General features: G+C 46.0%; 1 protein-coding gene across 1 annotated transcript; it reads left to right on the top strand.

Annotated features, from left to right (window-relative positions):
* Nucleotides 1-8,241: 8,241 nt before the first annotated feature.
* On the top strand, nucleotides 8,242-16,120 carry lrrc74a (leucine rich repeat containing 74A; the record flags this gene model as incomplete). Its single annotated transcript, XM_080550378.1, has 13 exons — nucleotides 8,242-8,392; nucleotides 8,831-9,009; nucleotides 10,827-10,934; nucleotides 11,259-11,352; nucleotides 11,440-11,489; nucleotides 11,614-11,695; nucleotides 12,039-12,124; nucleotides 12,354-12,548; nucleotides 12,812-12,907; nucleotides 13,863-14,006; nucleotides 14,189-14,293; nucleotides 14,675-14,760; nucleotides 15,493-16,120. The coding sequence occupies 13 exons, from the start codon at nucleotides 8,242-8,244 to the stop codon at nucleotides 16,118-16,120; spliced, it is 2,004 nt and encodes a 667-aa protein (XP_080406504.1).
* Between the last annotated feature and the right edge of the window lie 4,796 nt (nucleotides 16,121-20,916).

Below are 20,916 nucleotides of genomic sequence, written 5' to 3' on the forward strand. Positions count from 1 at the left end.
CAAACACTCACACACATTCTCTGACCTCTTCTGACACTGACCTGATTCCTGACTCTGCTTGCCGCTGCCAGCTGATTCCTGGTTCTCTCTCCCAAACCCAGCGGTGTACTGGCAGCTGTCAGTGATGCCCAGGGAGCTGGGCCACAGGGGGTAGGACAGACTGCGTAACCAGGGCTTATAGGACAGGTCCTCCTGACCAGACACCTGGCAGACAGAGAGGGTAGAGACACACAGGTTACCCAGGTGTAACCTAAACACAAACCTGACATGTATAACAGTAGATGGTGGATGGAGAAATGGGTAGGACGGGGCTCATCGAAATGGACGGAAAGGAATCAGGAGTTTCGTCAAACGCTAAAACGTGTGTTTGATACCATTGCTCATTCTGTTCCATCGTTAACCCGTTCTATCGTCAGTTCAAAGCCGTGTTAGAATAGATGGAGATGCTACGTAGTGTTTTCAATTCAAAGATGAGCCCGTCCTCACCCTTACTCCTAATTTACCATTACTGAAGTGTACGTGTATACGCGTATGGTAACCTATTCTATAATTTCTATGTGTAGCCTGTCTTATTTGTCACTTGTAAGAATGCCTATTGCCTTATTGTCTAGTGCTGCAATGTCAGGAACCGAAGCCTACGAATCTTACTATCTTACACTCTTAATGTGACGTAACAATAAAACTTGAAACTCTATATAAACACAGTCAGCCACGAATTGAAACTGATCCCATTGTGCCAGAGCTACCAGGCGTTTCCATGGTAACCCTGGTGGTGTGCGTGAGCTCACCATCCATGCCGGCAGCCCGTGGTAGTGGAGCAGCCCTGTGGTGATCAGCTGGTACAGGAGCATGTTGGGTACGGCGTTAAAGTCCCCGCACAGCACCACGTTGCAGCGGCCCTCCCCCCCCCCTCCCCCTGCCCTGCAGGACCCCGCCACGCGGTCCACCTCGGCCAGCAGCACAGCCAGCTGGGCCAGCTTCACGTCGCCCCTCTTGGGGTTGAACAGCAGGTGGGTGTTAGCCACGCAGAGGGGTGGGGCCTTGGCCTTGGTGGTGACCCCTGACCCCCCCCCTCCCTGGGCGACCAGGGGCTGCAGCAGCAGGATGACCGCCACGTTGTCCCGGTCCAGCAGCTCCGACCCCCCCGGCCGGTAGAACTCCACTAGCCTCGCCACCGACAGCTCAGAGAAGCGGTCGCCCTGGTAACACACCGCGCAGCCGTCGGCTTTGACGCCGGTACGCTGCTTGTACACGCAGGTGTAGCCTTCAGGAGGAAAACACAAAATAGATAGCACAGCTCTCTTTCCCTAGTCCCAATTGAACTCATTCAATTCACAGGGGGAGGCTGTGGCTGAGGAGGTAGAGCCAGCGTCTAATGATCGCAAGGTTGGTAGATCGGCAGTTCAAACCCTGGCTAGCCACATGCCGAAGTGTCCTTGGGCAAGACACTGAACCCCAAATTGCTCCCAATGAGCCGGCTGGTGCCTTGCATCGTAGCTTGCCGCCGTTGGTGTGTTTGTAATGTATGGGTGAATGAGAGAACATTGTAAAGCGCTTTGGAATAAGGCGCTATATAAGTCAGTCCATTTATCATTTAGTACTAAGATTAGATTAGATTAGAATTTTATTGTCATATATAACAAAAACATGATAGAGATAGTTATAGAGACAGTATGGCAAGTACGGTTGTTTAGAGGTATAAGTTATGAGCTATGTACCTATATCAAAGGAGGTATGTGCAATGTGCAAAGAATATGGTAGTAAATCCCAGTAGTGCAAAGAGAATTAGATTTTGTATCTTATTATGACTGTTTTGAAATTTGACGATATTCTCACACACACACACACACACACACACACACACACACACCCTGAGAGCCCAGACATACCCATGGCACAAAGAGCTGGGTGGAGATCCTTGTAGTAGTGGTTCTCCTGGACCTCCTGCAGACACAGGATCTACACATGGGTGAGGAAGCACACAGCTCAATACTGGTCACCTGACACTCCCATAGAGAGACGCTCAGATAGTAAAAGTTAAACAATGTGGGTGCGTTTGTAAATTCGCTCTGAGAGCGCTGGCGCACACACTGGGTTCAACCTCACAGAGCGACCAAGTAATTTGATCGGACAAGAGGAATTCCATGAGTGCTGATCAGATTTCCAGAGCATATTTACGAACGCACCCTGTGTGTGCATGTGTTACAGTACGGCTAAGTTAGTCCCCCACACTCACATCAGGCTCCCATCTCTGGAGCTCCTTCATCAGGACGTGGAGGCGGTAGTTCCAACCCAGCACCTCTAGAGGGCAGTGTTTGTACAGCTCCTGGTTGGCCTCCAGCAGTCCCTGGGCCAGGATGTTGTAGGACATGACAGTGAAGTCAAAGCAGGCCTGGGGGAGGTCTTGGCGGGCTCCCTGGGGAGGCTCTGCTGCGGCGTGGCTCTCACCCAGGTCCTCCCACATCCTCCACATCTCTACAGAGGAGGCAGAGAGGCATGTCTGGTGCACATGCTAACCCCAATACTGTGGTACCAGTGATGTGAGCACGACAGAACGCACTTTGAATTGCCCCTGTTGTATGAAATGTGCTATTCAAATAAACTTGCCTTGCCTTGCCTAGGTCTAACCTTGCCTTGCCTAGGTCTAACACACTAGATTCATTCTCATTTGGTGAGAATAACAAGAACTCCCCAAATGTTACAAATATGCAGTTGTTGTGAATTGACCAGGAGTAGTGTAAGGAGTTGGATATAATCAATGTATCTGTTGCAATGTAGGCTACCCTTTTCTGTCGTTTACCCTTTTTTTTTGTATGTGCTCAGTTATATTATTACATCTCCATCAATGTATGTACCATATATACTTTTGTATGGTAATTCTGGTGAGCTATGTGCATGTATGTATATACATATATATAATTATTATGTATTTATTTTCTTAAAGATTTGTTTGATCTTTTTTTTTAAACTCAATAAACATATTGTTGTTGTTGTTTTTTGTTTTGTTTTTTTACAAATATCACACAAAAAAAACACCTCACCTTCATAGGGATGGACCCTCTCCTGCAGTGGAGGGTAGTAGCTCATCCCAGGGTACTGCCATGGTGGGTAGTGGGCTTCATCCCAGAACTGACTATGGCCCTCCACGGCCTGGCTACCGTGTGTCTCTGACTCAGCCAGGAGGGTGACCAGGTCCAGCGGTTCCAGCGGCGGAGGAGGACCGCAAATCCCAGCATGCAGTTCACCTAGATCTATGGGTTGATCCCAGATTTCCTCTGCAGCGACCGCACAATTGTCTGCCTGGGTGCCAACGTTCTCCAGTACCAACGCCTTCAGGGCCTGGGTTTGGGTCGGTTCCAGCGGTGGAAGAGGACCGCAAATCCCAGCATGCAGTTCACCTAGATCTATGGGTTGATCCCAGCATTCCTCTGCCGCGACCGCACAATCGTCTGCCTGGGTGCCAACGTTCTCCAGTACCAACGCCTTCAGGGCCTGGGTTTGGGTCGGTGCTGACTCCCCCATGGCCAATGTCTCTGTCTGTCCTCCCAGAGGGCTGATGACGGTGGTCCTCCCTGTCTCCTCTGAGGCGCTGTCCTCTGTCCTGTTGCCTGATGGATCTTGTAGTTCTGACGTCTCTGTCGATAGCTGTACCTGTGCTACCGGGCTACTCTTGTTAGGGTCGACAAGGGTTAACTCTTCCACCTTCTCTTCCTCTTCCTCCTTCATTACTTTACACACTCCACCTGTCCCGCTCTCCCCTCCCGGTGCTCCCTCTTCCAGCCCGTCCCTTGTCTCTCTCCTGGCCTCCTCCTTGCCCTCCGAGAGCCTCTGATCCAGCCGGGCTGTGTTCTGTGTTCTGGTAAACCTCCTGGATGGTACACCTCCTCCACCATCCCAGACTTCCTTTCCATTAGTGCACACAGAGGGCGGCTTCCTCACGGCGTCTGTGTCAAGAGAAGTGGTCGGTTGGTTGGTGACTTATGGAAGATAGATAGATTTGTCTGCATTCATTCAAATCACATAATTTCATTAATCACATCTAAGTATTTTTTTATGCTTGATTCCAACATCTGTCAGACTGATATTGATCAATTTATCGGATTGATATGCAACAGTGGTTTTAAAGTCATGCATGGCTTAAAAGTGAGGCTAGGTGCACGATCTCCACTACTTCCTGAAAGGCACCTTGCATGAACATATCCTGTCTCACTTTATTGGTTTAATTGATTAATCAGCTGTGCACTGTGTGTTCCAACAGTTTACCGCACAGCTGATTAATCAATTAAACCAATAAAGTGAGACAGGATATGTTCAATGCAAGGTGCCTTTCAGGAAGTAGTGGAGATCGTGCACCTAGCCTATTATTTTGACCTGCATCAAAACATCAGCACGTGGTCATTTCATGACATCATGCTGGGAGTCTCGACTTCATCGCTAAAGGGCTGAGTTTGTAAATTCGCTCTGGAAATCTGATCAGCACTCATGGAATGCCTCTTGTCCAATCAAATGACTTGGTCCCTTTATGACGTTGAACCCAGTGTGCGCTCCGGGGCCCTCAGAGAGACTTTACGAACGCAGCCAAAGTCAGCTGGTCAGCCTAAAACGTCAACGCCATGCGTCGCAGTGTGCTCAGGCTGAAACGGGCCTGAGATGTGGGACATGCGACATCGTAAACATGTAATTTAATTGACGTTTGACTTAAAAAGACGAAAGATTAAAACAAAAGATATCTGCAAAAGCGAGACACCTGCAACGTTTTGTCAATTCTGTTGCAGTGGAAAAGTCCAACTCCACCTTCTACTACGACCTGGCTAAACGACTTGATCTCATTTTTGTCACTAGAAAAGGTGAAATATTCATTAAGAGGCTTGATAGCGAATTTCTATAAAAGATGGCAACCTATCATTTCTTATATAAATACTCTTTCCTCTCTGGATCCCAATTGATTAATTCATTTATTGTTTGAGGTGAGCACCCAGTGTATCTGTTCTTTTGTACTTTTCTCCCTGTTTAATTTCATTTCATTTACTATGTGTTTTTTAATTTTATTTATTACAATATTTAATTTACTTAATTTATACATTTAGTTTTTGTGCTTGTTTGTTTTTTTATTTATTATTTATTTATTTTTAATTTTTGTCTTGTTTTGTCTCTCACTTGACATTTTATGGGTCTGACATTAGCTTGTTGAAGCTAGGCAAACGGTAGCTTGGTGAACTTGCTTACTGGTAACTTGCTTGTTGGACTCGCTGGCTTGTTATGTTAATTTAGCCTATTCAGCCTCCCAGGTATGTTCTTTATGCTATTGTGTTGCTGAATAACTGTTAATGTGGCTTGTTATGTTAATATACCGGACTTCTATTCAGCCTGTTGTTCTGTGTGCTATTGTGTAGTTGAATAAACGTAACTTTCCAGATTAAATGTCTGTTCTTGGTCTTGGATTTTGTGAAATATATTTCTAAATAAATACTAAATGCGACTTATAGTCCAGTGCGACTTATATGTTTTTTCCTCTTAATGTCGCATTTTTTGACTGATGCGACTTATACTCCGGAGCGACTTATAGTCAGGAAAATACGGTATATACATATATATAATTATTATGTATTTATTTTCTTAAAGATTTGTTTGATCTTTTTTTAAAACTCAATAAACATATTGTTGTTGTTCTTTGTTTTGTTTTTTACAAATATCACGCAAAAAAAAACACCTCACCTTCATAGGGATGGACCCTCTCCTGCAGTGGAGGGTAGTAGCTCATCCCAGGGTACTGCCATGGTGGGTAGTGGGCTTCATCCCAGAACTGACTATGGCCCTCCACGGCCTGGCTACCGTGTGTCTCTGACTCAGCCAGGAGGGTGACCAGGTCCAGCGGTTCCAGCGGCGGAGGAGGACAGCAAATCCCAGCATGCAGTTCACCTAGATCTATGGGTTGATCCCAGATTTCCTCTGCCGCGACCGCACAATCGTCTGCCTGGGTGCCAACGTTCTCCAGTACCAACGCCTTCAGGGCCTGGGTTTGGGTCGGTTCCAGCGGTGGAGGAGGACCGCAAATCCCAGCATGCAGTTCACCTAGATCTATGGGTTGATCCCAGCATTCCTCTGCCGCGACCGCACAATCGTCTGCCTGGGTGCCAACGTTCTCCAGTACCAACGCCTTCAGGGCCTGGGTTTGGGTCGGTGCTGACTCCCCCATGGCCAATGTCTCTGTCTGTCCTCCCAGAGGGCTGATGACGGTGGTCCTCCCTGTCTCCTCTGAGGCGCTGTCCTCTGTCCTGTTGCCTGATGGATCTTGTAGTTCTGCCGTCTCTGTCGATAGCTGTACCTGTGCTACCGGGCTACTCTTGTTAGGGTCGACAAGGGTTAACTCTTCCACCTTCTCTTCCTCTTCCTCCTTCATTACTTTACACACTCCACCTGTCCCGCTCTCCCCTCCCGGTGCTCCCTCTTCCAGCCCGTCCCTCGTCTCTCTCCTGGCCTCCTCCTTGCCCTCCGAGAGCCTCTGATCCAGCCGGGCTGTGTTCTGTGTTCTGGTAAACCTCCTGGATGGTACACCTCCTCCACCATCCCAGACTTCCTTTCCATTAGTGCACACAGAGGGCGGCTTCCTCACGGCGTCTGTGTCAAGAGAAGTGGTCGGTTGGTTGGTGACTTATGGAAGATAGATAGATTTGTCTGCATTCATTCAAATCACATAATTTCATTAATCACATCTAAGTATTTTTTTATGCTTGATTCCAACATCTGTCAGACTGATATTGATCAATTTATCGGATTGATATGCAACAGTGGTTTTAAAGTCATGCATGGCTTAAAAGTGCACCGACAATAGGCTAGGTGCACAATCTCCACTACTTCCTGAAAGGCACCTTGCATGAACATATCCTGTCTCACTTTATTGGTTTAATTGATTAATCAGCTGTGCACTGTGTGTTCCAACAGTTTACCGCACAGCTGATTAATCAATTAAACCAATAAAGTGAGACAGGATAATGTTCATGCAAGGTGCCTTTCAGGAAGTAGTGGAGATCGTGCACCTAGCCTATTATTTTGACCTGCATCAAAACATCAGCACGTGGTCATTTCATGACACCATGCTGGGAGTCTCGACTTCATCGCTAAAGGGCTGAGTTCGTAAATTCGCTCTGGAAATCTGATCAGCACTCATGGAATGCCTCTTGTCCAATCAAATGACTTGGTCCCTTTATGAAGTCGAACCCAGTGTGCGCTCCGGGGCCCTCAGAGAGACTTTACGAACGCAGCCAAAGTCAGCTGGTCAGCCTAAAACGTCAACGCCATGCGTCGCAGTGTGCTCAGGCTGAAACGGACCTGAGATGTGGGACATGCGACATCGTAAACATGTAATTTAATTGACGTTTGACTTAAAAAGACGAACGATTAAAACAAAAGATATCTGCAAAAGCGAGACACCTGCAACGTTTTGTCAATCATCGCTGCATAGCTGGATAGCGAGCATATGCTGCTCACTGTGCAAATGTTATGGTCATGCAGAGCAACGACGACAAGCAAGGTTTAAACTTCCAAGTTACTCTCTTACATATTTCTAACCTCTACTGGGTGTAGTGTTGGTGTGAGGTTTACCTGAGACGCGGTTTAAAAGCCATGTTAACGGGTAGAGAACGTAAAACATCAGGCTCCCTATCATCCTTTCTGCTGTCTGTGACGTGGGCGTGTCTTGAAAAACTTTATTCATAGCCAGATAATTCAACCAACCCGAGTGACTGACTTTATTCCCCATATAATAATAATACAATTGATTTGTATAGCACCTTTCCTGCAAACGTTGCAGCTCAAAGTGCTTTAACATATCCACACAGCATAAAAACAATAATAGAACAATAGTAATCAATAAAACACACAATAGCAATAATATAAACTACATAATTAAACAAGACTAAACATAGGTATGTGCTAATATTTCCTCCAAAAGAATGCACCTGCACTCTCTTTTCTTTACCCTGGGTGAGTGGTGAATTTTTCATGTCACTATTCATGACACGTTCTATCTCTAGGGTCATATTACAGTTTTGGACAACACAGGTAAGGTATTCTATTACGCTGTTCTTCTGCCCCGTGTCAACCCCTCACAGACACCAAGACATACGGTTAGATGGGAAGTGTTAAAGTCATATAATAATGTTGAAGAATGTCAGCAAATGATCTGAAACAGTAGATGTTCTGGGACTGGATCCTGTGAGTCTGCTACACAGGAGGGGACCCATGTCTACCCTGTCTGTCGAGTCCCTCTGCCTGGAGGATGATGAGAGCCTGTCCCCCACGGAGCCACCAGACCTGGAGGATGATGAGAGCCTGTCCCCTACGGAGCCCCCAGACCTGGAGGATGAATGGGACACAGACCTGGAGGTTGAAGGTACTCCCATTGAGATTTAAGTAAAGGAATGTGAAGGGAGGGTATCCTCAGAAATGTGTGTATTAGTCCAATAGAATATCATGTACAAGTTTCAAGTTTTATTGTTACGTTACATTACACAAGTGTAAGAGAGTAACATTCTTAGGCTTCGGTTCCTGACATTGCAGAGATGTATAAGACAATAAGGCAATAGGCATAATTCAAGAAAAAGTTTAAAAAGTGACAATTGTACAGGACATAAGTGACAATATATGAATGAATGAATATGGATGCATGAATGAATGAATGAATATGGATGGATGAATGAATGAATGAATATGGACAGTTTATGAAGTTATTTTGGCTACAAACCTTCTCACAATGTATTGTTACAGTTCATTGGTTTGGTGCGTGGTATTATCCCTGATCGTTGTTGACATCACTTGTTTCCGCTGTCAGAGGTGAAGAAGAGTAGTAAGGCCCCCTCCTCCACTGCTGACATCTACCTCCAGGCCTGCCAGCTGGTGGGGGTGGTCCCTGTCTCCTACTTCATAAGGAACCTGGGCGCTGTCACCATGAACATCAACCACCACAGCCTGGGACCCCTGGGGGGCAAGGCGCTGGCCATTGCCCTCGTGGTAAGTCTGGAGGGGGTAGTGGTGGCCTAGTGGTAAGTCTGGAGGGGGTAGTGGTGGCCTGGTCTAGTGGTAAGTCTGGAGGGGGTAGTGGTGGTCTAGTGGTAAGTCTGGAGGGGGTAGTGGTGGCCTAGTGGTAAGTCTGGAGGGGGTAGTGGTGGCCTAGTGGTAAGTCTGGAGGGGGTAGTGGTGATCTGGTCTAGTGGTAAGTCTGGAGAGGGTAGTGGTGGCCTGGTCTAGTGGTAAGTCTGGAGGGGGTAGTGGTGACCTGGTCTAGTGGTAAGTCTGGAGGGGGTAGTGGTGGCCTAGTGGTAAGTCTGGAGGGGGTAGTGGTGGCCTAGTGGTAAGTCTGGAGGGGGTAGTGGTGATCTGGTCTAGTGGTAAGTCTGGAGGGGGTAGTGGTGGCCTAGTGGTAAGTCTGGAGGGGGTAGTGGTGGTCTAGTGGTAAGTCTGGAGGGGGTAGTGGTGGCCTAGTGGTAAGTCTGGAGGGGGTAGTGGTGGCCTAGTGGTAAGTCTGGAGGGGGTAGTGGTGGTCTAGTGGTAAGTCTGGAGGGGGTAGTGGTGATCTGGTCTAGTGGTAAGTCTGGAGGGGGTAGTGGTGGCCTAGTGGTAAGTCTGGAGGGGGTAGTGGTGGCCTAGTGGTAAGTCTGGAGGGGGTAGTGGTGGCCTAGTGGTAAGTCTGGAGGGGGTAGTGGTGGCCTAGTGGTAAGTCTGGAGGGGGTAGTGGTGGTCTAGTGGTAAGTCTGGAGGGGGTAGTGGTGACCTGGTCTAGTGGTAAGTCTGGAGGGGGTAGTGGTGGCCTAGTGGTAAGTCTGGAGGGGGTAGTGGTGACCTGGTCTAGTGGTAAGTCTGGAGGGGGTAGTGGTGGCCTAGTGGTAAGTCTGGAGGGGGTAGTGGTGGCCTAGTGGTAAGTCTGGAGGGGGTAGTGGTGGCCTAGTGGTAAGTCTGGAGGGGGTAGTGGTGGTCTAGTGGTAAGTCTGGAGGGGGTAGTGGTGATCTGGTCTAGTGGTAAGTCTGGAGGGGGTAGTGGTGGCCTAGTGGTAAGTCTGGAGGGGGTAGTGGTGGCCTAGTGGTAAGTCTGGAGGGGGTAGTGGTGGTCTAGTGGTAAGTCTGGAGGGGGTAGTGGTGACCTGGTCTAGTGGTAAGTCTGGAGGGGGTAGTGGTGGCCTAGTGGTAAGTCTGGAGGGGGTAGTGGTGGCCTAGTGGTAAGTCTGGAGGGGGTAGTGGTGGTCTAGTGGTAAGTCTGGAGGGGGTAGTGGTGGTCTAGTGGTAAGTCTAGAGAGGGTAGTGGTGACCTGGTCTAGTGGTAAGTCTGGAGGGGGTAGTGGTGACCTGGCCTAGTGGATATACCGTAGTGAGTTGGACTGGTGAGCATAAGGTCATGAGTTCAAATCCCACCTGGGAACACCACCATTAGTGTGCCCTTGAGTAAGGCACTTAGCCCTAAATTACTCCAGGGAGACTGTCCCTGTAATCTCTAATTGTAAGTCGCTTTGGATAAAAAGCGTCTGCTAAATGGTTAAAATGTAAAATGAATGTCTGTGTCGAGACACATTATACAGGTAAACATTGTTTTTCACAATATGTTTATTGTCATTTTCTTATTTTATAACACCAAAACGTACAATAACAAAGACCAGAAACACGGACACACACACACATACAACTTGCATCAATATTGGATCGAATACAAAGAAAACCATTTCTCTACTTTGTATAAAATATTCTCAGACAAGGTACACATGATTTACTTGTTCTATACATAGGTTATGGTTCTGTATAGAACACGAATGCTTATAGGTTCCAGTGTTTTCTCCCAGACAGACATGCACATCACTAACCTGGAGCTGGCAGACAACCACCTGTTGGCTGAGGGAGCCCAGTACCTTATGGAGATGTTGAAGGCAAATCTCACCATTCAGAACCTGGTGAGTTTGTATTAGATCAAGTTGTGATAATAATAAGATAGTCAGTCCGATTTCAATAGGGAAGTAATTGCATTGCAGTGGAGGCTGCTGGAGGTAGAAATCAGAGTTCTACCTCCACCAGCCTCCCCTGTTGCATTGGTAGAATTGCAATGGTACAATCAATGTGGTGATTTAGTATTTACATTGCAACAGCAGGGTATGACTAGACATTCTACAGTCGATAGTAGTACACAGTCTGCCACTAGAGGGTGTAAGTGACTTGCAGGTCACTATGCTTTCATAGTAAAGCTATTATTAAAGAAAAATGTTCTGTCTTTCACATAGGATTTGTCCAACAATCACCTACAGACTGCAGGTGCTGAGTGCATTGCAAAGATGTTGCTGGACAACATTTCCATCAAATCCCTCAAACTATCAGGTAGACCAAATACATACAGACTCAAAACAGAGACAGTGAATTCAAAAGATTGCATTTTGCCATTGATTATTTATAATATTTTAACAGGAAATGGATTCATAGAGGATGATGCTAAGTATTTAGCAGACGCTCTTTCAGTAAGTGAATAGCAACATTTAAACATATTTGCGACTATAACTAAATAGAGATTTATATAAATAGAGATTTGTAACTATGTGACTGGCGTTAAGATCCGGCAACTTATATTATATTTCCCTTTAGATCAATTACAGAGTGAAGGAGCTGGACTTGAGCCATAACAAGTTCTGTGCGAGAGGCGGGGACCATTTGGGGCAGATGTTAGGTAGGAACATTATACAGAGCTTTATCTGTATATCTTACATCTGTATGGTTGAGCTGTCTGATGAAGTTATTAGGGTTACAATCATGCAAGATGACAGCAGCTGGTGAAAGAGGGAACAAGTCGTCAACCAATCAAAATGTTCTGACTTTCATTCAGAAAAATTTAAATAAATGTCAACGTTGTTGAAAATCAATGACACACTCGCTAGTCAAGCCAAGAAAATGTTCATAAAAGTCTGAACATTTGGTCGGTTGCCGACTTTTTCCCGCTTTCACCAGCTGCTGTTGCAGATGTTAGTGTTTCGTGTCTCTCACTGGCTGCCCCTGGCATTGTTACCCCACAGCAAACAATGAAGGTCTGGAGGTGCTGGACCTGAGCTGGAACCATCTGAGGATGAAAGGGGCTGTGAGCTTTTGTGCTGGGCTCAAGGTAATGGATACATACACAACGCAGTCCCAAACTTAAAAGTTCTATTTACATTTTGGATAGATACATTCAGGAACTATCAGTTGAGGAGAAACTGGAAGAGGACGATGGTTCTGTTCATGTCTGCTGTTGTGGAAGACACCTCAATATGAAGGATGTGCACTATGAAGTCCATAAACAGGAAATGGTGAAGTGATTTCTATGATGAGATATATATTCTTCCTACCCATAGGTCAATGTGACCCTGAAACACCTGGACCTCTCATGGAATGGCTTTGGGAACGAGGGGGCGTTGGCCATGGGCGAGGCCCTCAAATACAACAACACCCTGGTGCACCTTGACCTCAACAACAACCGCATCACCAACGAGGGAGTGGACATGCTGTGTAGGGGGCTGGAGGCCAATGACACGCTCCGCGTCCTACTGGTAGGTGGTCATAATGGTTCCCCCAATTATGTAGACATATTTTGGTTCCCCCAAAATATGTCTACATAACATTCTGAAAATATCCCCATTTGACCACTGACCAGGAGGGGGGTACAGGATCATTATGTTGAATAGTGGGAGGGAATTGTCCACTCCACCACCATACTACGTTTCGTTGTCTGGTACTTGTACTCTGCAATGACAATAAAGTTGAATCAAATCTAATCTTATCTAATCTAATCTCATGTTTTGTGTCCGTGCAGCTGGCGTATAACTCTGTGACAGTGGAGGGGGCTCTGGCTCTCATCAGCGTGGTGAAGAACACCCCTAAAACTGCCCTGGAGGAGATCAACATATCTGTGAGTTCTGTTCTTCCCTCCCTGACATGTTCTGGAGGGATCTCTGAACTAATCAGTCAAGTTATGTTGAAATCTAACTTACTTTAAACATGGGCCTTTTGACCTCTGACCTTCCATCCAACTACTTACCTACCGTACTGCAGTATGTGTGTTACAATAACAATGGGGTTCATTGACAAAGGTCAGCCCTCAAAAACAAGACAAAAAAGCAATAAAATGGGGGAAATATTACTTTAAATAAACAAAATTATCTGCCAAAAGGAAACTGCCAAGATACACTTAAGATTTCACTTGCCAAGATTATATTCTTAAAACAAGTAAAAAAATAAATAATCTTAAAACGAGTGCAGTCAGACCACAAACAAGCATATAATGCCTTCATTTAAGATATATAATCATCTTACTTAGATTTACTTTTTGCAGTGTTGTCATCATTCTGTTTTGGTCACCTGGTAACCCAGGTAACCCTGGTAAGTGGTAACTCACCTGGTCACCCAGGTGTGCATCCTTACTGAAGTCTTGGGTGTTGGTGTGTAGAACGTGCTGGTGAACCAGAACTTTGTGTTGGCCTCTAGAACGTGCTGGTGAACCAGAACTTTGTGTTGGTGTGTAGAACGTGCTGGTAAATGAGAACTTTGTGTTGGTGTGTAGAACGTGCTGGTGAACCAGAACTTTGTGTTGGTCTGTAGAACGTGCTGGTGAACCAGAACTTTGTGTTGGTCTCTAGAACGTGCTGGTGAACCAGAACTTTGTGTTGGTCTCTAGAACGTGCTGGTGAACCAGAACTTTGTGTTGGTCTCTAGAACGTGCTGGTGAACCAGAACTTTGTGTTGGTCTGTAGAACGTGCTGGTGAACCAGAACTTTGTGTTGGTCTCTAGAACGTGCTGGTGAACCAGAACTTTGTGTTGGTCTGTAGAACGTGCTGGTGAACCAGAACTTTGTGTTGGTCTCTAGAACGTGCTGGTGAACCAGAACTTTGTGCAGCTCTTGGAGCTGACCTGCCAGGAGCATCCCAGTCTGGAGGTGCAGTACGGGGGGGTCGGAGGCTTCATCGCTAAGAAACCCCCCAAACGCCTCGACCCGATGAAGGTCATCCAGGTACAAACACTGGTTAAACATTGGACGTTCAGTGCTCATCACAAGTCATTGAAATGCATCATGACAGTATGCTTGCAGACACAGCTAACTCCATGTTTTCAAGACATTATGTACTTTTCGAAAAAGTAAAAAAAAAAGAAAGAAAGAAGTGACTGGAATTCTCAACAGTTTTTTTCCCCAAGGATTATCTGGACAAACGCAAGCTGCGCCTTTGGGACTTCTTCCGGAACATTGATAAAGACGGGACAATGCGAGTGCCCGTGGCCGACTTCAGGAGAGCTGTGCAGGTCTCAAACCAATGTCTGACATCCGTCCCCCAGCCATGCTCACTTTGCAGGGGCTGTTGATTAGATTAGATTAGACTAGATTAGATTAGATTAGACTAGATTAGATTAGATTAGACTAGATTAGACTAGACTAGACTAGACTAGACTAGACTAGACTAGACTAGACTAGACTAGACTAGACTAGATTAGATTAGATTAGATTAGATTAGATTTTATTGTCATTGCAGAGTACAAGTACCAGGCGACGAAATGCAGTTCAGCGTCTAACCAGTAGTGCAAATAGTGAAGTTTGGAAATGTGATTGATTGGCTATAGGTAGAATTCAGTTATCACCTTGTTGTGTTGATTTGTGTACTGTTTTGTCTTATGTAACCGTTGTAGCAATCCAGCATTCCCTTGACTCGCTTCCAAATTGAGCAGTTGATCCAGAGACTAGATCGTGAGAGGACAGGGATAGTGGACTACAGGTGAGCTCTCTGTCTCTGTACCTCCAAAGCTACTCTCAATAATAAATGTGACAGCAGGTGAAAAAGGGAACAAGTCAGCAACCAATCAAAATGTTTGGACTAAATTAATGTCAATGCTGTTGAAAATCACTGACACACTCGCTAGTCAAGCCAAAATATTGCAATGCAATGGATCCGGTGAGTGATCCCCACTGCTACCTAGTTAACTATAACGCTACTTTACATGGTTAGCAGGCTCACAAAACAAGCTGTGTTAGTTGACTAGCGAGTGTGCCGTTGATTAAAAACGTTCTGAATAAGTCTGAACATTTGCCGACTTGTTCCCTGTTTCACCAGCTGCTGTGATGAATACTGTACTGTCAGAGAATGGAGACCTAGCAGATGTATTATATGCCGATCAATACGTGTGTGTAAACACTGCTCATCAGCAATAACCTGAAAGCTGGACAGCAAACGGTCATATCCTTTCCACACAGCCATATAAGGATACCATTTATCCTAACTGTGTTACCATCATACAATGCAATGGCCTATTAGTATATGTTTTTAGAGTACAGGATCTTAGGGTTAATGTTAGGGTGTGTGTGTGTCAGTGTGTGTCAGTGCGTGTGCGTGTCTGTGTGCATGCGCGTGTGTGTGTGCGCACGCGCGCGTGAGTCTTAACGATAGCCTTTACTACACCATAAACGTCTCTCTCTCTCTCTCTCTCTCTCTCTCTTTCTCTCTCTGCAGGGGTCTGGCCGACACCAGGAAGCAGATGATGCGGGACCACCGCCGCCAGCTGCGCAAGGTGGAGTCCCGCCAGAAGAAGGAGAAGAACAAGAGCGAGCGCATCCTGAAGACCTTCCAGAGCGCCGTGGACGCCACCACGCCCCGGGGGTCCATGGTCCTGTCCTCAGGCGACGCCAAGGACGACTCCACCGGCCCCCAGCACTTCTCCGCCACGCCGCTCAGCTCCTGGCACCACATCGTCATGTGCAACAGCAGCAGCCGCTACTCTGTCACCAACCTGAGCAGCGAGCACGTCCACCTCCCCACACTAGGGGGCGCCACCTCGCACCACCAGCACCACCGGCCCCTAAGCTCCCCGGCCCTGTGCTCCTCCTACTCCCAGCCCAACCTGCTGGGGGGCAGCGGCGACGACTCCCACCGCGGCCGCTCCCGCCCCAACAAGGCCACCTCTGCCCGGGCGATGGGGAGCTCTGACTACAACACGGATGTGGACCACCACGCCAGACTGGGCTCCACTGCTGCTAACCACCTGACCAGATCCAGGCCTGCGCTGAACGCCAAGCCGACGGCTGTTAAAAAGAAGAAGAAGAAGAAGAAGAAAGTCGAGGAGAAAACTTTTCTTGAATAGAATCAAACGACCTGATCAGAGTGACTACGATTTATAATAATAATAATAATAATAATAATTCATTAAATTTATATAGCGCTTTTCCGAGGCTCAAAGACGCTGACAATATAGGGGATATGGGAAACACAAAAACAACAAGTAACATGGAACACAGAGTCAGCGAACGGGGAGGGGGGGGTGGGGGGTGGTGGGGACAGGGGAGGTGGTTAGGGGTAGGGGGGGCTGTATGCATATCAGGGGGGTGGCAGGGTTAGGGGAGATGGGTAGGGGTAGGGGAGGTTGTATGGGTGTCAAGGGGGGGGGGGGGGGGTGTGCCGGGATGGGGGAGATGGCTAGGGGTAGGGGAGGCTGTAGGCATGGGAGAACAGGTAGGTTTTGAGGTGGGATTTAAAAGTGAGAAGTGAGGGTGAGTCTCTGAGTGGTTGGGGGAGAGAGTTCCAGAGGCGGGGTGCAGCTCGTGAAAAGGCACGGTGACCGAAGCCTTTGAGTTTTGAGGGTGGGACAGTGAGGGGAACAATGGATGAGGATCGGAGGGTACGGGTAGGGCGGTGGGGGAGAAGGAGGTCAGTCAGGTAAGGGGGGGCCAGGCTATGGAGGGCTTTGTATGTGAGGATGAGGATTTTGAATTGGATGCGTTCTTTGATGGGGAGCCAGTGGAGAGAGTGGAGGACAGGAGTGATGTGGTCACGGGAGCGGGTGTTTGAAAGGAGGCGTGCAGCAGAGTTTTGGACCCTCTGGAGTCTATGGAGGGAGCGGGAGGTGATGCCGGTGAGTAGGGAGTTGCAGTAGTCAAGGCGGGAGGAGATGAAGGCGTGGATGAGGGTGATGAGGCGTGGATTTATGATAACCCTAACCCAAAACCTAACCCTAACCCTAACACAAGTTAGGGGTCTTGACGATCGGCTTGATTATTCTGGTCACAGGAGGACCCAATAGCTCAACTTACTCATCATGTGTTTGTTTTTTTTTACAGTGAAATTACTGTATTTGTATTGCACTTACCTGTGAAATCACTGTAAATAAATATCATTTGAATGTATTATCGATTATGCCAAGTGAACTAAGATCTGTATTTACAGTATATTCGGTTTGATTAATGTGTCTTTAACTTAACTTCCTGAGTCTTCACCGAACCCTAACCCTTTTAACTAGCATGTCCTTAACCTTATCCTATAATGCTTATGACTTCTGTATCCCATGTATGCTGTTCTAGCGTCAAGATTTACAACTCTATGGGCCGGTTTCACAGACAAGGCTTAAGCCTAATCCTAGACTAAAAAACATCTTCAATGGAGATTTTACATAAAGTGTGATTTAGTCCAGGACTAGGCTTAAGCCTTGTCTCTGAAACCGGCCCTATGCTCCTGAGAAGAGCATAGCATAGTGATCATATCTGGAACTATCCCAGGTGTAGGCACACCCGTTAGTTAGGTAAAGCCTCCGCTCAAACATTACGACATCCCTACAAATATGCCCTAAAATTCACTAAATCCCCCTACCAGCAGGCAGAGTCTGTTTGTTAAAGATAACTGACGTCTTGCAGCTCGATAGGCCTTCTGTGACGTTTGCCTTGGATGGTGTCAATGTGAAGGCAACAGATGCTGATTTTACTTGTAGATATGACAGCCTTTATAACCTAGTGGATCATAACCATCCTGACTGAGCCAGAACGATTGCCACTCTGGATGTCCTGCTCTCCTGAGTTCAACCCCAGCATGGGAGGTAGGTACTTTTATTGTGTTCTGGGGCGGCTGTGGCGCAGGAGGTAAAGCCGGCGTCTAATGATCGCAAGGTTGGCAGATCGGCGGTTCGAGCCCCGGCTGGCCACATGTCGAAGTGTCCTTGGGCAAGACACTGAACCCCAAATTGCTCCCAATGAGCGGGCCGGCGCCTTGCATGGTAGCTTGCCGCCGTTGGTGTGTGAATGTGTGTGTGAATGGGTGAATGAGAGGCCATTGTAAAGCGCTTTGGAATAAGGCGCTATATAAGTCAGTCCATTTACCATTTACCATTTACTGTGCATGTTCCATTCCTCTCATTTCAGTATGCTAACTCACAGCTAGATGAGGGATGATGACTCTTGCTTATCTTCTTTGACTTAAGCGTACAGGCCTGTGGAATGAAAAGAACAGGATGGATGGAGGCGGGAAGTGTTCCTGTGAGGCTGTGAGGCCTCCCTGACTGGCTCTACTACCCCCCCCCCCCCCCCCCTCACGGATGACCAGGTCCTGCTGGAGGAGACTGTACCTCTGTGCAGATCAGCAGCTGAAGATGGAGATGCAAGGTACTTCAAGGTAGTGTACCGCACACAAGGATCCAGTCACATACGTATGTGATATATTATAATATGACATATAAGAAGAAGATGTACTTTTATTGATCCCTGAGGGGATTTTTTTTTTTTTGCACACTTTTTTTTAAAACTGCCTCAATTGAAGTTATCGGTGGTGAAAAATATTTAAACAGTTTATTTTTATTAATAAAAAATAGGGTTACACTTTTGGAGTGCCCAAACTTAAAATATACATTTTTATGTTTTGTATATAATTATTAATCGTCATGGTGATAACTGGGTGAAAAAAACCAACGTTGTCACATAAACCAATTAGCAGTTAAGGCCAATGCACACGGCGTGCGATTTTGTCGCACTACAACATTCGAATCTCAATTCTTTGAATTATTTCAATTGGTGTGAATGGAGAATCGAATGTTGTCGTGCGATAACATCGCATTGGCTCATTGAAAACAATGGAATCGAATTCGGCGGTGCGACAAAATCGGGGCCGTGTGCATTGGACTTCGGCCATATTTGAGCTTGCTGTATGTAACCCATGGTTAAAACTACAATACCCAGCAGCAACTGGTTACCTAATTCCACAGCACGCCTATAACATCCGGGTCGCGAATTGTTTACTGGGTCACTCCCTCTCTACCTGTGAGCTGGCTGGTGTGTTTTAGTGATGGGGGAAACGAAGCTTTCGATTGACAGTTCGACACAATTGTGTCGGAAAAAGTGTCGATCTATCGATGCAGTCGATACAGCAACTCCACAATGCCATCTGCTGGTCAGGTGATGGTATGGCGGCTGTATCGACTGATTCACAAGTCAGGAATTTGAGGCAAAATACAATAAGCCCACCGTCATCTGCGATGTCTTGTTCAATAAAGGTGCTGTGACAAACTGTGTCGATGTGTATGTGGCCATATATGTGGTCTTAAATGTTGGTGTGTCTAAGTAGACTATAATAAATACATATACACATTATGAATAAATAAATAAATGCAACTGTTGTGTCCATTTCTGATATGAATAGAATAGAATTTGCCCTGGAGTAATTGTAGTACTCAAGGGCACACTAGTGGTGTTGTTTCAGGCAGGATTTGATCTCACAACCTTCCGATCACCAGTCCAATTCACTATGCACTCCACTATCCCCTTGACATGTAAGGATACAAATCTGAATGACATTTCGGCATGTGTGGGACATGGCTGTTTGACAATTGGAGCAGATATAAATGGTCAACATGTCATAACAGGGCCAACAGTGTTGGGACGTGCTCGTGGAACAGGGAAAGAGTGCAAAACAAGGCTATATTGTGGGAACTGGACAGACTTGTGCTTATGTGAACAATCAAATATGTATTGCTTGTGTACATGAACAGGCAACGTTTTTTTTAAATGTATATCTATCTGGCTAGCCTATGTGTTGCAATTATGAATCTATGACTATCTCTGTATGTTCTATGTCTATCTATCAATATCTACCAATCTCCTGTCTATTTCTATCTCTATCTCTGTCTCTGTTAATAAATGTATTCTGTCTAGCGTCCGTATGTCTCCACTCTGACTACAACCCTTGAATTATTGAATTAACCCTTTAATCCCTTGAATTAAATATTCAAGTTGAATATGAGAGAGTTCAACGTCATTTTATGCAACTACGAAACCTGGAACACTGCCTCGTCTGCGGAATGATTGACACACCGGTCAGAGGTGCTCGTGTGACGTACGAAGCTTCGTTCGAGTAGTCACGTGGTTTTTGCCAATTTGACACAAGCATCGATACATTTGTATCGACGCACATTGTGTCGGAAGATCGACCCTAGACATCACTAGTGTGTTTGGCGTGGTGACTACGGCGGTGTTTGAATAGAACAGAGATTCAACGGTCAGGTTTTTCTACTTCTCTTACCTCTCTACCTCATACCTGTGGACCAGGATGGATTGTTTGATTGATTGATTGAAAACTTTATTAGAATGTTTGCAGAAGTAGGTACATGAAAGTACAAATTACATACAAGGTCAACTAAAAGGATAAAAACCCAAGAAAGCCACTGGCTTATTTCAATTGGGGTCCTTGATTTTCAATTCATCGTTACATGTAAGACAGACATAAGAAAAAAACTAGATAATACAGACAAATAACGTTGGATGTATTGGATGGCGAGCTAACCCTGAACCGAATGGAATGGAACTAATAATGGAACTTCCGTAAAGGAACTTTTGTGTGGTAGGACGGAAACTAACCTTCCCACTTGAACATGGATTATGGAAGTGTGAATCTAAATTGTGAATAACGAACGGACTAACTTGTGTAACTGTGTGAATTGTGAATTGTGACTACATTGTACATTGTATTTGTGTGACTAAATTGTATAACTGTAAAGGCCTATATTTGATTTATATTTGATCTATATTTGATCTATTTGATTTATATTTGATCTATATTTGATCCATTTGATTTATATTTGATCTATTTGATTTATATTTGATCTATATTTGATCCATATTTGGT

This window comes from Nansenia antarctica, assembly GCF_963989245.1.
Source record: "Nansenia antarctica genome assembly, chromosome: 1".
Classification (NCBI taxonomy): domain Eukaryota; kingdom Metazoa; phylum Chordata; class Actinopteri; order Argentiniformes; family Microstomatidae; genus Nansenia; species Nansenia antarctica.